Below are 13,610 nucleotides of genomic sequence, written 5' to 3' on the forward strand. Positions count from 1 at the left end.
ATCCCTTTTGGGGGGTCATCTTGGGTCCCGAGTGCGACAGTTCTTTCAGGAAACAGTGGAAATGGGGTTGTCCATTTGGGGGCTCCATAAATCTCTAATCAAAAGGGAACCTCCCAAAAATTATATGGTATCCAGACCTTCTGGGAGCGTATTAGGAGGTTTATGATTAAAATACTGGAAAAGGACATCCAGGGGTCCTGGGATCATTTTGTGTTGGATACACTTAAGGCATTCTACCCTTTGTCTAGAGGTACTTGCCTCCTGTGTCACAAACTAAGTCTGGTGGCCCAGAAAAGCATACTATAATATTGGACATCGCCGGAGCCACCGGCTTTTTGGTACTGGAGGAATCAGGTGCACATGTTGGCATCTTGGGAGGCGAGAGATGCGAAGGGGTCCCCGAAGCGCATATTATGCTTTACACAGACATGGTATTCTTATTTGCAGCTGTTGAGCCCTCAGGGACGAAGTCTGCTTCTCAACATTATATAATATTTGATATACATTGGTCTTTTGAAGTCTTTAAAACCATTTAGCTTCCATTGAGGGGGGGGGGGGGTCCTATTGGGCTATCAGAGTTCAAGCCTAGTGGGATGGGGGGGTTGGCTTTGAGGGGTAATGGGGGAGAGATGTGAGGGGGTAGATGGTAAGGGGTAAGAGGGTTTAGGTTTGGGGGGAATTGTTAATGGAGGGTAGGGGTTTCCTTTTACTTAGTTCTAAAAATTGTTGTTGTCATGCTGAACTGCTTACACTGCTTGTAAAGTTATATTGGACTTGAATATTTCGGTTGTTATTTGTGCTATGTCACTAATCATCAATAAAAATTGTTTATCCACATGTTTATTCACGTCTTCAAAGAAATGAAGGAAATTGGTGAGGCAAGACTTCCCTTGGCTGAACCCATGCTGACTCTGTCCCATTAAACCATGTTTGTCTATGCATTCTGTAATTTAATTCTTTATAATAGTTTCCACTATTTTTTCCGGGACTGACGTCAGGCTTACCAGTCTGTAATTTCCTGGATCACCCCTAGAACCCTTTTAAAAAATCAGTGTCACATTGACCATCATCCAATCTTCAGGTATTATGTACGATTTTAATGACAGGTTACATATTACTAACAGCAGATCAGCAATTCCATGCTTGAGTTCTCTGAGTACCCTTGGATGTATGCCATCTGGTCCAGAAGATTTACTGCTCTTTAATTTGTCAATTTGGCTCAGTCCATCTTCCCAGTATACTAAGATTTTTTTCAGTTCCTCTACATAATCACCCTTGAAAACCATTTCTGGTACAGGCAGATCTCTTATATCTTCTTCCGTAAAGACAGAAGCAAAAAAAATCATTCAGTTTCTCCGCTATGGCCTTGACCTCCTTGAGCGCCCTTAGGATGGCACATTTGTCTAATCCAAATTCCATGACAATATCTTAACTGAATATTCAGATGGTAATTAGCAGCAATTTAATTTCCAGTTGTGATTTTTCATACAGCTTCAAATAATCCATGTACAGTAGTGTAACCCTATGGGTTAAATGTTAAAAGATTACCTGGCTCATTCTGGATCTGGTGTGGAGACAGTGAGCAGTGCAGTGAAACTGAGTGGTCTGTGTGCATGCGCTGAGTGTTCCGCATGCTGATGGAACTCTCAGGAGAGTGACAAACAGCTCAGGCTGGCAGTTGGAAAGGAGCTGTATTGATAAGAATATGTTACTAGGATAAGATTGGAAGAAAGTTGATGCTGGAGATCATCACCTGAAAGAAAAGGCGCCCACCGTTCAAGAGAGCCAGAGAGAAAACAAAGAGACCAGCTAAGTGACTGAAACTATTTAAAAAAGTGCACATAAGAGAAAATAGTAAAGGAAACCTGAACAATAAGTGAGAGATAACTAAAAGAAGAAAAAAAGAGTACAGGAAAACTTACATGTTGGGATCCTTGGGGGTCTCCGGGGGTCTGAGGGACAGGAGAGGGGAGGCTTTGAAGTGTCTGGTGTTTTGTGGAATTGAATGTACCTAAATGATTTATGTAACTAATATTTATACTTGTCTGAGGATGCTCTCAATGTTTCTAGAGACTAAAATGATTTGTGTTGCAAACCTGTAATAGGTTATCAATAGAAATCAAACAAAATAAAACATGGAAAAGAAAATAAGATGATACCTTTTTTATTGGACATAACTTAATACATTTCTTGATTAGCTTTCAAAGGTTGCCCTTCTTCCTTCTTTCTTCGAAAGCTAATCAAGAAATGTATTAAGTTATGTCCAATAAAAAAGGTATCATCTTATTTTCTTTTCCATGTTTTATTTTGTTTGATTTCTATTGATAACCTTTAAGAGTGGACTAACACGGCTACCACACCTCTCTACTTAAACCAGTAATAGAAATACATATGTTAAATTTGCAAGTTGGTAAAATTTCATTAACATCTAAATATAATTCAAATAATAAAAAAATATTTTCTTTTTATTGTTAAACTTCCTGGTTGGTGTTGAGTCATTTTGGGGAAACACTGTGACATATTTGGTACCATTGTTGTAATACCTTGCTCTGCCACCAGGGGGGGTACAGTAGATACAAATGTTTGGGAGGTTTTTTTTTCCAGTTTGGTAGCTTAAGGCTGTCTTTTCCAGTATGACAGTGGAATCATAGTGAGCACAAACAACAAAGGTTAAAGCATGCTCTTTGAACTATTCATTTTCGGATGTTTGCCTGACCCACTTCTTTACTGCCAATTGTCAATTCAGTTTGCTACTGGCTCATTGCTTTCTGCTCAAAGTTTCTAATGTTCTCACTCACTCCAGTTAGTTCTAGCTATTTCAAAAATCCAGCTGTGTGGCAGTGAGTTGAAGGCCATCTTTTAATCAATTCAAGCTAGATTCAAGTTCATTTGTTGACATTTGTAGTTTTACAGGGTCATTTTATCATTCAAAAGCTGATTTTCATGCCTCTGTGTTTTAACAGTTTTCTTTTTGTTCCACTGGAAGCAAATAGTTTCTTTCCAAGATGTCCTGGACTGTGTCTGCTATTATTCCTTTCAGCAGTTTGAACATTGTTGGCAGACAGGTTATTGGTCTGTAGTTGTTTGATACTGTTGCCTTTTGCTGGGTGTTTTTATAGTAGGTAGGATCTTCCCAATTGTTAACCAGTCTTCAATCTGCCCTACCTGCAGTATGCTGTCAACTGTTCAGCTATTCTTAGATGTAAACTGGTCAGATGTTTAAGCCAGAAACCATGTGGATGGTCTTTCCAAGTGCTGACCTTCTTTGCTCTTATTTTCATCTTTCTTGGTACAATCTTTATTGTTGTTCCGCAGGTTGTAGCAAAATTTAACAGTTTTTTTCTTCTTTTTTTTCTTATTTATATAAGTCATTCAAAATAATAACCAAGCAAACATAAACTTGTACAGAAAAGCTGGAATAATCAAGGAAAAAATAAACATTATCATTTGTAAGTTACAAAGCAGCCTATGTTTTCATGATAACTAAACATTTTTTCTTCATTGTAACATATTCAAGTTCCAAATTGAGAAATCTAATTAGAAGAAAATGAGGTAACAATCTAAAATAAGAAAGCTCACAGACTAAAAGAAAAGCAAATTATCATTATGCCCACTTATTACCCCTGGATGACCATTAACCCTCTTAGTAGCCAAAAAGGAGGTTAGATGTGTAGGATCCCTAAAAAAACATATTTAGCAGATTGATAGATTGTAATACATTTACAGGGGAATTTGAGAAGAAATTGCTTTTCCAGTGTTTCTGAGTCTCACAACTTAGATCAAGAAAAAAGAAATACTAACTTCCCTGAAAACGTTCCCCCTAAATTTAAAATAACATGTCTGTTTTTTATCCAGTTACAGTACTTCCAGACAATATTGCAATACCATAGTGCTTATTTTCAAAGCTCTATTTGGTTTTTTTTTTTGGCCATCTGAAAACTGGTATTCAAATGTCCATATTGCAGAGATGTCCAAATCTCAATTTTACAAAGACAGGAAATGGATGTCCCACACTACAGTACTGTAGAGGTGTTCCAGGTATGTCACCTTGTGTGCAACTGAGATCTATGTCCACATACAGGCCTGAACCTGTATCATCTGTTCGAACAAGATTATTATGGCTTCTTAGACATTTCCCATTTCTCTATCAGCCCATGAACACTGCTTACTGACCAAGGATATTGGCATTCCTAGGGAACATCTTTACTTCATCCCAGGGGATTATGTCGGTCATCAGACAGATCTACACTGACAGCCCTAGTGAGATAACACCAGTGGGCCCCTTTTGAGGTGCCAACATGCTCAGGGAGAGTGTCTAGCTCAGCATTGGACTTCTTTGTCTTGGAAGACCTGGATTTCATCTATCGGGCAGCAGGAATGCGTATCATGATTGGGCCAAAACAGTCGCCTGAGGACAGTGGATCGTGGTCTACACAGAACTTTTGGAAGACAAAGAAAAAGAGAAATTGCTTGGCACAGATTGAGAGCAGTCACATATTCTGATACCTCTGAGAAGACACTCTCCCTCTTAGTGCCAAAGACTAGGCATTCTTATACAACCTTGTTATAGGGAAGTACGCTAATAATCAGGGCTGCTTACCGGTGCTACAGACCAAGTCCATAGGCTGTTGAAAGATAATTGTCATCTCCATACATATACATACAATATATATCCGGCTAATAAATCCATATAGGCTGCCCCTCTGCTCTACAAGGAGGTCGGAGTGGCCATTTTTTAAAGAATGCTGCTATACAGATATCCATGTTTTGCCCCGTTCATAATTTGGACATTTCAGTTTGCAAAATGGATGTTCATACTGGACGTCTATCTCACGTATTCTCAAAAAGACTGAATCCTCTTTGAAAATACAGATGATGTCTGTGTGGGATGTTCTGAATTGAACATCTTTTCGAAAATTCCCCTCCATGTCTCCTGGAAAAATCTTCCTATCCCGAGGAAGGCTCACAAATTTCAAATTCACACTTCTTATCAAATTTTCCAATTTTGTACTTATTCCATTCATGCTTCTTGTAATAGCTGTTTGAACAGATTGAACTTGAGATAAATTTTGATCAACAACATATATTTTCTCAGTATCTGATTTCATCTCCACCAAACCATTCTCACATTGCCCAAGTCTTTTCTTAAAGGAATTAGTTTGCAATGTTAAATTCTGAACAGTGGGAGAATTGCTTTTGATAAATCTGATGTGGATGGGCATAATCGAACAGGGCCGGCCCCGTAAAGCGGCATACCTGACCGTATTATCGAAACAAAATAGCTGGCCATCTTTTGTTTTGATAATATGGTCGGGGCCGGCCAAATCTCAACATTTGGGCAGACATTAGAGATGGCCGGCGTTAGAGATTGCCGCCATTGGTTTCCGCCGATAATGGAAACTAATGGCAGCCATCTCAAACCCAACCAAATCCAAGCCATTTGGTCATGGGAGGAGCCAGCATTTATAGTGCAGTGGTCCCCCTCACATGCCAGGACACCAACCTGGCACCCTAGGGGCACTGCAGTGGACTTCACAAATTGATCCCAGGTGCATAGCTCCCTTACCTTGTGTGCTGAGCCCCCCCCCCCCAAACCCACTACCCACAACTGTACAACACTACCATAGCCCTTATGGGTGAAGGGGGCACCTACATGTGGGTACAGTGGGTTTCTGGTGGGTTTTGGAGGGCTCCCATTTACCACCACAAGTGTATCAGATAGGGGTGAATGGGCCTGGGTCCACCTGCCTGAAGTGCACTGAAGTACCCACTAAAAACTACTCCAGGGACCTGCATAGTGCTGTGATGGAGCTAGGTATGACATTTGAGGCTGGCATAGAGGCTGGCACAAAAATGTTTATAATTTTTTGGGGGGGTTGGAGGGGGTTGGTGACCACTCGGGAAGTAAAGGGAGGTGATCCCCAATTCCCTCCGGTGGTCAGTTGGGGCACTTTTTTGAGGCTTGGTCCTAAAAATAAATGGACCAAGTAAAGCCGGCCAAGTGCTCGTCAAAGCCGGCCTTCTTTTTTTCCATTATCGTCTGAAGCTGGCCATCTCTTAACCATGCCCCCGTCCCGCCTTCGGTACCCTGCCGACACGCCCCCTTGAACTTTAGCCGGTCCTGCGACGGAAAGCAGTTGAAGCTGGCCAAAATCGGCTTTCGATTATACTGATTTGGCCGGGTTTAGGAGATGGCCGGCCATCTCCCAATTTGTGTCGGAAGATGGCCGGCCTTCTCCTTCGAAAATAAGCAGGATAGCCAGCTAAATGATGTCTAGAGTTATAATAGAAGGTTTACTCACAAGAATCTCTGGTAAGAAAGCAAGTACAACTGCAACTTTCCTTTCCGCCACTCCTCCATCTGCATCAACTGGGAAATTCTCCCCCATAGGGAGCATTCAGTATCCTCCACACTAGATGACTGTTCCACAGTGGGGAAATAGCACAGCAGAGCTTTGACATGGAAGATCTTGTGTTCTGATGATGTCATAAAGATGCTCTCACTCCAGACACTATAGCTTCATGACCAGAGAACTCTCTGGACATGTTTGGGGAGGATGGGCCATCGAGTCTAGGCTCACAATGGTTCATTCCCAAGGAATATCTTCTCTTCTCCACCAGGAGTATATCGCAGCAGGACATGCACCAAACCATTATTCCCTGCTCCTCTGAGGACCACAGAAGTATCTGTTAGCATTGGAGCCAACTCTGTGGGTGCTGTGGGTGCTTGAGCACCCCCAATATTGAGAAAATTCATTGTATGTGTTCAGGGAGGGGTTATTTCCATTGGGCTTAGCACCCCCAATAATTTTGAAAAGTTGACTCCTATGTCTGTTAGGTAGAGAGTGGAGTCAAGGATTTAGAAGATTGACTAGGCTGTTTACCTCTCTGTTTTCCCATTGTAATGAAGCAAGGTAAGAGAGACTTCAGCAGGTGTCTAAAATGCAGCCGCCAGCTTGGATTCCAGACCCATCCTGTTATGTCTTTCCCAGGCTGTTAACAGTTTCTGCTAGCTTCTCTACCGGTGTTCTGGTAGAAGTGCCTCTGATTTGCCCAGAACAGTTGGTTCTGCCTGTACTGAATGATTCTAGCCTCATATCTGGCACTTTTCTTTGATCTTGCTGTTATATTCTGATTTGTAATTTCCAAGGCTTCACTATCTTCCTAATGTCTAGATAGTGCTTTTTAACCAGATCTTCCTTGGTTTTCCTGTTTTTCAGCAGCTGTTCTTTCATAGGGTTACCATATGTCCGGATTTACCCAGACATGTCCTCTCTTTGGGGACATGTCCATAGGGTTACCATATTTTGTCCTCTCAAAAAGAGGACACATGTCCCACCCCTATTGCATCCTCGCCCCGCCCCCTGTCACATATTCCCCCCTCCCCCGGGTCACATATTCCCCTCTCCCGGGTCACCTCCCCTCCCCTTACTTACTATCTACTGCCCTGGTGGTCTAGTAACCTCTTCGGGGCAGGAAAGAGCCCCCTCTTTCCTGCCCGGAGCTCTGTCCTTGCCCTGCATCCTGTTGCTGTGACGGTCTCGGGATTCAAAATGGCCACCGAGAGTTGAAGTCTCGCGAGGCTGCTTCAACTCTCGGCGGCCATTTTGAATCCCGAGACCGTCACAGCAACAAGATGCAGGGCAAGGACAGAGGTCCGGGCAGGAAAGAGGGGGCTCTTTCCTGCCCCGAAGAGGTCACTAGACCACCAGGGCAGTAGATAGTAAGGGGAGGGGAGGTGAGGTGACCCTGGGGAGGGGAGGTGAAGGGGGGCAGGGGAGGGGAATATGTGACCCGGAGGGATGGGACTATGTGACAGGGGACGGGGTGAGGATGTGATAGGGGCGGGGCATGGGCGGGGCGGGACATATGTCTTCTTTTTGAGAGGACAAAATATGGTAACCCTATTCTTTCATGTGTTTCAATTTGCTTGCATTTGATCTCAACTTTTTGATCTTAGTTTATAGTTGAATTTTCCTTGCTGGCAATGCACTGGAGTTTGTCATAGCGAGACTTTTTACTTCATATTCCAGTTCTTCTGTGATCAGGCGACCCTCAGGGGGAGGAATGCTGGCTTCGGCCTAACCCCTGGTAAGCCTTTCCTCAGCTGAGAGGTACCCACCTCTACCACCGGCTGCCTTTCAGGTGCTGTGGAGGACTTGCAGCTCATCTGCATATCCTTACAGCCTTCTCCGGGGTGACACCCAGGTCCACCCCGATCCACTCAGGGCCTCCGCTCTAGGTGCCGCGCGCCTAACGGCGCGCGGGGCATTTTTCTCTTTGTATCTAATCTTTTTCCAGTTGCTAAAGTACCTTAATCGTTTATGGCCCCTATTCACATTCTCTTCCTAGCTCTGTCCCTTCCTAATCTTTTCCCTCACCCCCTACCTCTCTCCGCTACAGGAACTCACTTCCCATCCATTGACTTCATCACCTCACCTTCTCTCCTACCCTCTTCCTCCTTTTTGGCTTTTAATCTCCGTCTCTTTCTTCCCTCCATTTTGCCTTCCCCATTCCACCTAAATACCTCTCGCCTTCGACGCCTTCGTGGCCACACCTCTCCTACTCTCCTCCGCTCTCTTTTACTCCTTCTCTTACTCTCAGCTGGTGACATCAATCCCAATCCTGGCCCTCCTCACCAACTATTATCCAAACTCTACAGATCTCACCGTGACCTCTCTAACCTCATCTCTATTCCTCTACTCCCCTCCTCTTCTCTGCCCTTCTCTTGCGCCCTATGGAATGCCCGCTCTATCTGTAACAAACTCCCCTATATCCAGGACCTCTTTATCTCGCGTCACCTCCATCTGCTCGCCATAACAGAAACCTGGCTCTGCCCTGATGACTCTGCTTCAGTCGCAGCCCTGTGCCATGGCGGTTATCTATTTTCACATACTCCTCGCCCTGCTGGCCGTGGGGGCGGTGTTGGACTACTTCTCTCTCCCTCCTCCAGATTTCAACCCCTTCTTCCACCTCAATCTCACTGTTTTTCCTCCTTTGAAGTCCACTCTATCCGCCTTTTCTCTCCTCTGCCTCTTCGAATAGCGGTCATTTATCGTCCCCCTGATAAGTCCCTTTCATCCTTTCTCAGTGACTTTGATGCCTGGCTTGCCTTCTTCCATGATCCTTCCTCCCCCTCTCTCATCCTTGGTGACTTTAATATTCCTGCTAATGATCCTTCCAACTCTTATATTTCCAAGTTACTCGCTTTAACGTCGTCCTTTAATCTCCAACTATGCTCCACCTCCCCCACTCATCAAAATGGTCACTGTCTAGATCTCATCTTCTCCTCCAACTGTTCACCCTCTAGTTTCCTTGCCTCCGATCTTCCCCTCTCTGATCACCATCTTATAACTTTCACACTTAAATCTCCTCCCTCCCAGTCCCGTCCTATCCTATCTAATTTATCTAGGAATCTTCACGACATTGACCCTTCATCTCTATCCTCCCATGTTTCAAACCTCCTCTCTACTGTGGCACCATCCATGTCTGTCAACGAGGCTGTTTCTTCTTACAACAATACTCTATCCTCTGCCTTAGACACTCTTGCACCTTTGATGACCCGCCCTGTAAGGCGTACAAAACCCCAACCTTGGCTGACTTCTAATATCCGCTACCTACGTTCCTGTACCCGCTCCGCCGAACGCCTCTGGCGGAAATCTCGGGCCCTTGCTGATTTCTTACACTTTAAGTTCATGCTGACCTCCTTCCAATCTGCTCTTTTACGTGCCAAACAGGATTATTATATCCAACTGACCAACTCTCTTGGCTCTAATCCTCGACTTCTCTTCACCACATTGAACTCTCTCCTCAAGGTGCCCCCTCCCCCAACTCCCCCTTCACTATCTCCTCAGACCCTTGCTGAATTCTTTCACAACAAGGTTCAAAAGATAAACCTTGCTTTCTCTACCTCACCAGCTCTCCCTCCACTAGTCCGTTCCCCTCTCTCTCCTTCCCCTCATTCCCTTTCCTCCTTTCCTGAAGTTACTATTGAGGAAACTACACTTCTCCTTTCTTCCTCAAAATGTACCACCTGTTCCTCTGATCCCATTCCCACCCACCTTCTTAATGCCATCTCTCCTACTCTTATTCCTTTTATCTGTCACATTCTCAACCTCTCACTTTCCACTGCGACTGTCCCTGCTGCCTTTAAACATGCTGTGGTCACACCTCTCCTTAAGAAGCCTTCACTTGACCCTACTTGTCCCTCTAATTACCGACCCATCTCCCTCCTTCCTTTTCTCTCCAAATTACTTGAGCGTGCTGTTCACCGCCGCTGCCTTGATTTTCTCTCCTCACATGCTATTCTTGACCCATTACAATCTGGTTTTCGCCCTCTCCACTCAACCGAAACTGCGCTTACTAAAGTCTCCAATGACCTATTACTGGCTAAATCCAGAGGTCAATATTCCATCCTCATTCTTCTTGATCTTTACGCTGCTTTTGACACTGTCGATCACAGCATACTTCTCGATACCCTGTCCTCACTTGGATTCCAGGGCTCTGTCCTTTCCTGGTTCTCTTCCTACCTCTCCCTCCGCACCTTTAGTGTTCACTCTGGTGGATCCTCTTCTACTTCTATCCCTCTGCCTGTCGGCGTACCCCAGGGTTCTGTTCTTGGTCCCCTCCTCTTTTCTATCTACACTTCTTCCCTTGGTTCATTAATCTCATCCCATGGCTTTTCCTACCACCTCTATGCTGATGACTCCCAAATCTACCTTTCTACCCCTGATATCTCACCTTGCATCCAAACCAAAGTTTCAGCGTGCTTGTCTGACATTGCTGCCTGGATGTCTCAACGCCACCTGAAATTAAATATGACCAAAACCGAGCTTCTCATTTTCCCCCCCAAACCCACCTCCCCGCTCCCCCCGTTTTCTATTTCTGTTGATGGCTCTCTCATTCTCCCTGTCTCCTCAGCTCGAAACCTTGGGGTCATCTTTGACTCTTCTCTCTCCTTCTCTGCTCATATCCAGCAGACCGCCAAGACCTGTCGTTTCTTTCTTTACAACATCCGTAAAATCCGCCCCTTTCTTTCCGAGCACTCTACCAAAACCCTCATCCACACCCTTGTCACCTCTCGTTTAGACTACTGCAATCTGCTTCTTGCTGGCCTCCCACTTAGTCACCTCTCCCCTCTCCAGTCAGTTCAAAACTCTGCTGCCCGTCTCATCTTCCGCCAGGGTCGCTTTACTCATACTACCCCTCTCCTCAAGACCCTTCACTGGCTCCCTATCCGTTTTCGCATCCTGTTCAAACTTCTTCTACTAACCTATAAATGTACTCACTCTGCTGCTCCCCAGTATCTCTCCACACTCGTCCTTCCCTACACCCCTTCCCGTGCACTCCGCTCCATGGATAAATCCTTCTTATCTGTTCCCTTCTCCACTACTGCCAACTCCAGACTTCGCGCCTTCTGTCTCGCTGCACCCTACGCCTGGAATAAACTTCCTGAGCCCCTACGTCTTGCCCCATCCTTGGCCACCTTTAAATCTAGACTGAAAACCCACCTCTTTAACATTGCTTTTGACTCGTAACCACTTGTAACCACTCGCCTCCACCTACCCTCCTCTCTTCCTTCCCGTTCACATTAATTGATTTGATTTGCTTACTTTATTTATTTTTTGTCTATTAGATTGTAAGCTCTTTGAGCAGGGACTGTCTTTCTTCTATGTTTGTACAGCGCTGCGTATGCCTTGTAGCGCTATAGAAATGCTAAATAGTAGTAGTAGTAGTAGTAATCACCTCTGCTGCACTGTAAATGAGCTGGTTCAACCACTTTGTTCAAGTCTGTCTGTCTGTGCTTGTACTAGATCTTTTTTGGTAACAAGTTTCAGTGAAGGTAGTCTGTGATACCATTTTTGTTCTTTCATGTGTTCTAGGATCTTCTGTTTCAGTTTTTCTTATTTTTGAGTCAGTTGTGATGTTGTGCTCTTTGTGCTATTAGCTGAGAGATTGCCTGAAAATGTTGGTGAACAATTTCTCCTATTTTGGTTTCCTCTGCAGCTGTTTGCTTGTTTCAAGCTGACTATTATGTGGCAGTTGTTCTATTTCTTCTTATTGGGTGTTTCTCTGGACTTTTTTGTAATTCCACATCCATAAAGACCCTTTTTTCTGGTGATGAATCACCTCTGATCTGCTAGGCATTGTTCAGTTATTTCTGAGTCTCTGCATTTTTCTTGCCATAAGTCATTCATTTTAAGTAGCTATATTTTGATAGGTCTGATTTGTAGTAACAAACCATAAATTCTCTGTTTTCAGCATTCATGTATTTCTGTCACATTTGTGATTGTTTTTCCTGTAGTTTTGCAGGATCCAACCCTGGTTGCTCAACTGAAGATCCTGAGTCCTATAACCCAATTTCACCCAGATTTCCAGGTACTCTAACACCTGACACTGCCTTTCTTGTCCCGTGCAATGTCTGATCTGGTACAAGATTTTTTTTTCTTATATGCACCATGTTTGGTGTGTTTGAGACACTCAAAGTCAGGTTTCTTCCCAGAGGCTTGACTGATATGTGTGCCCCTACAGCATAGCCCTCTAATTTATAGAAGCATACAAGTCCTCCACAACTGCAAGCAATTATTATGGGATTATTATGATAGTTTTGTTTTATATATATTGTGATTATTCATTGTACGCATTGTATGAGTTTATGATTTTCATTGATCTAAGCATAAGTGCAGTAAATACATGTAAGTAGACTCATAATGGGGGGAAAAAGTACAGTATTTCACTGAGGGAGTAATTAAGAAACATAATTAGTAGTATTTGGAAATTTCATGTTGCTTCAGTGACTGTTTTTCTATAGCAAACATGTTTTTATTATTTTAGAAGATCAAAAGAAGAAGTAGACATTCTGACTGAAAATGTCTAAGAGAAGAAAACAAAACTTTTTTGTATATAACAATAGTAATTTCCAAGAGGACAATGATATGGAAGATAACAGAGTTAAAGGTCTTGTATATGTAAGTAAGACAGTCCTATCAACTGCATGAAACCAGGTACAACCTGTAGACCTTGTTTTATTAAAAACGTTTAAGGGAAGAACAACTTTGTGACCTGTATTATTGGTCTACAAAGCAAAGATTAGACAACATTAACTGCTTCAACTATAAATAAAAGGAAAATAGTGGTATACAACAATATTCAATAATAAAGGAAATGAAATTCTTTTAAAATAATCGTAAATAGATCCTGTTGCTTTAGGACAGGATTATTGACTTCCCTACTCTTTTCTCGGATCCAGTTTATACATGTGATTAAATAGTTGGGAAGACAGTTATTTTCAATAATTTGTTTTGATTATATATTTTTAAAGACCTCGATTTTCTTATTTACATTTTGTGGTTTCTTTTGAGCTTTTGGATTTGGATATCATCTATTTTTATTTGTGATTTTTTTTTACTGTACCTCACTTCAGATGAGAGTGGTGAAGTGTGTAATCGCATGGAATAAATAAATAGACATATCAAATAATTAAGCAATCAATATTTAAACCAAAATGATTTATTTTTGGTTCAGTTCAATCAAGGGTGCTCAAACTTGGCACCTAAAATTAATTAGAGCACTCAGTATTCTATAATGGCACATTAGCGTGTTAATCTATT

At 43.0% G+C, this 13,610-nt stretch overlaps 1 protein-coding gene across 7 annotated transcripts in view; it reads left to right on the forward strand.

The window, feature by feature from the left end:
- ABCC12 (ATP binding cassette subfamily C member 12) overlaps positions 1-13,610 on the forward strand; it is a 198,594-nt gene that overhangs the window by 20,440 nt on the left and 164,544 nt on the right. For 4 of the 7 annotated variants that reach the window (XM_030204370.1, XM_030204374.1, XM_030204375.1 and 1 more), the window contains exon 2: positions 12,838-12,968. In XM_030204370.1, coding sequence (XP_030060230.1) covers positions 12,870-12,968 — 99 coding nt within the window. In that variant the 5' untranslated portion in view covers positions 12,838-12,869. Of the gene's footprint in view, positions 1-12,304; positions 12,379-12,834; positions 12,969-13,610 lie in introns of all 7 variants that reach the window. The other 3 variants (XM_030204371.1, XM_030204372.1, XM_030204373.1) reach the window with 2 other exon arrangements.

The sequence above is a fragment of the Microcaecilia unicolor genome, chromosome 5 (assembly GCF_901765095.1).
Source record: "Microcaecilia unicolor chromosome 5, aMicUni1.1, whole genome shotgun sequence".
Lineage (NCBI taxonomy): Eukaryota > Metazoa > Chordata > Amphibia > Gymnophiona > Siphonopidae > Microcaecilia > Microcaecilia unicolor.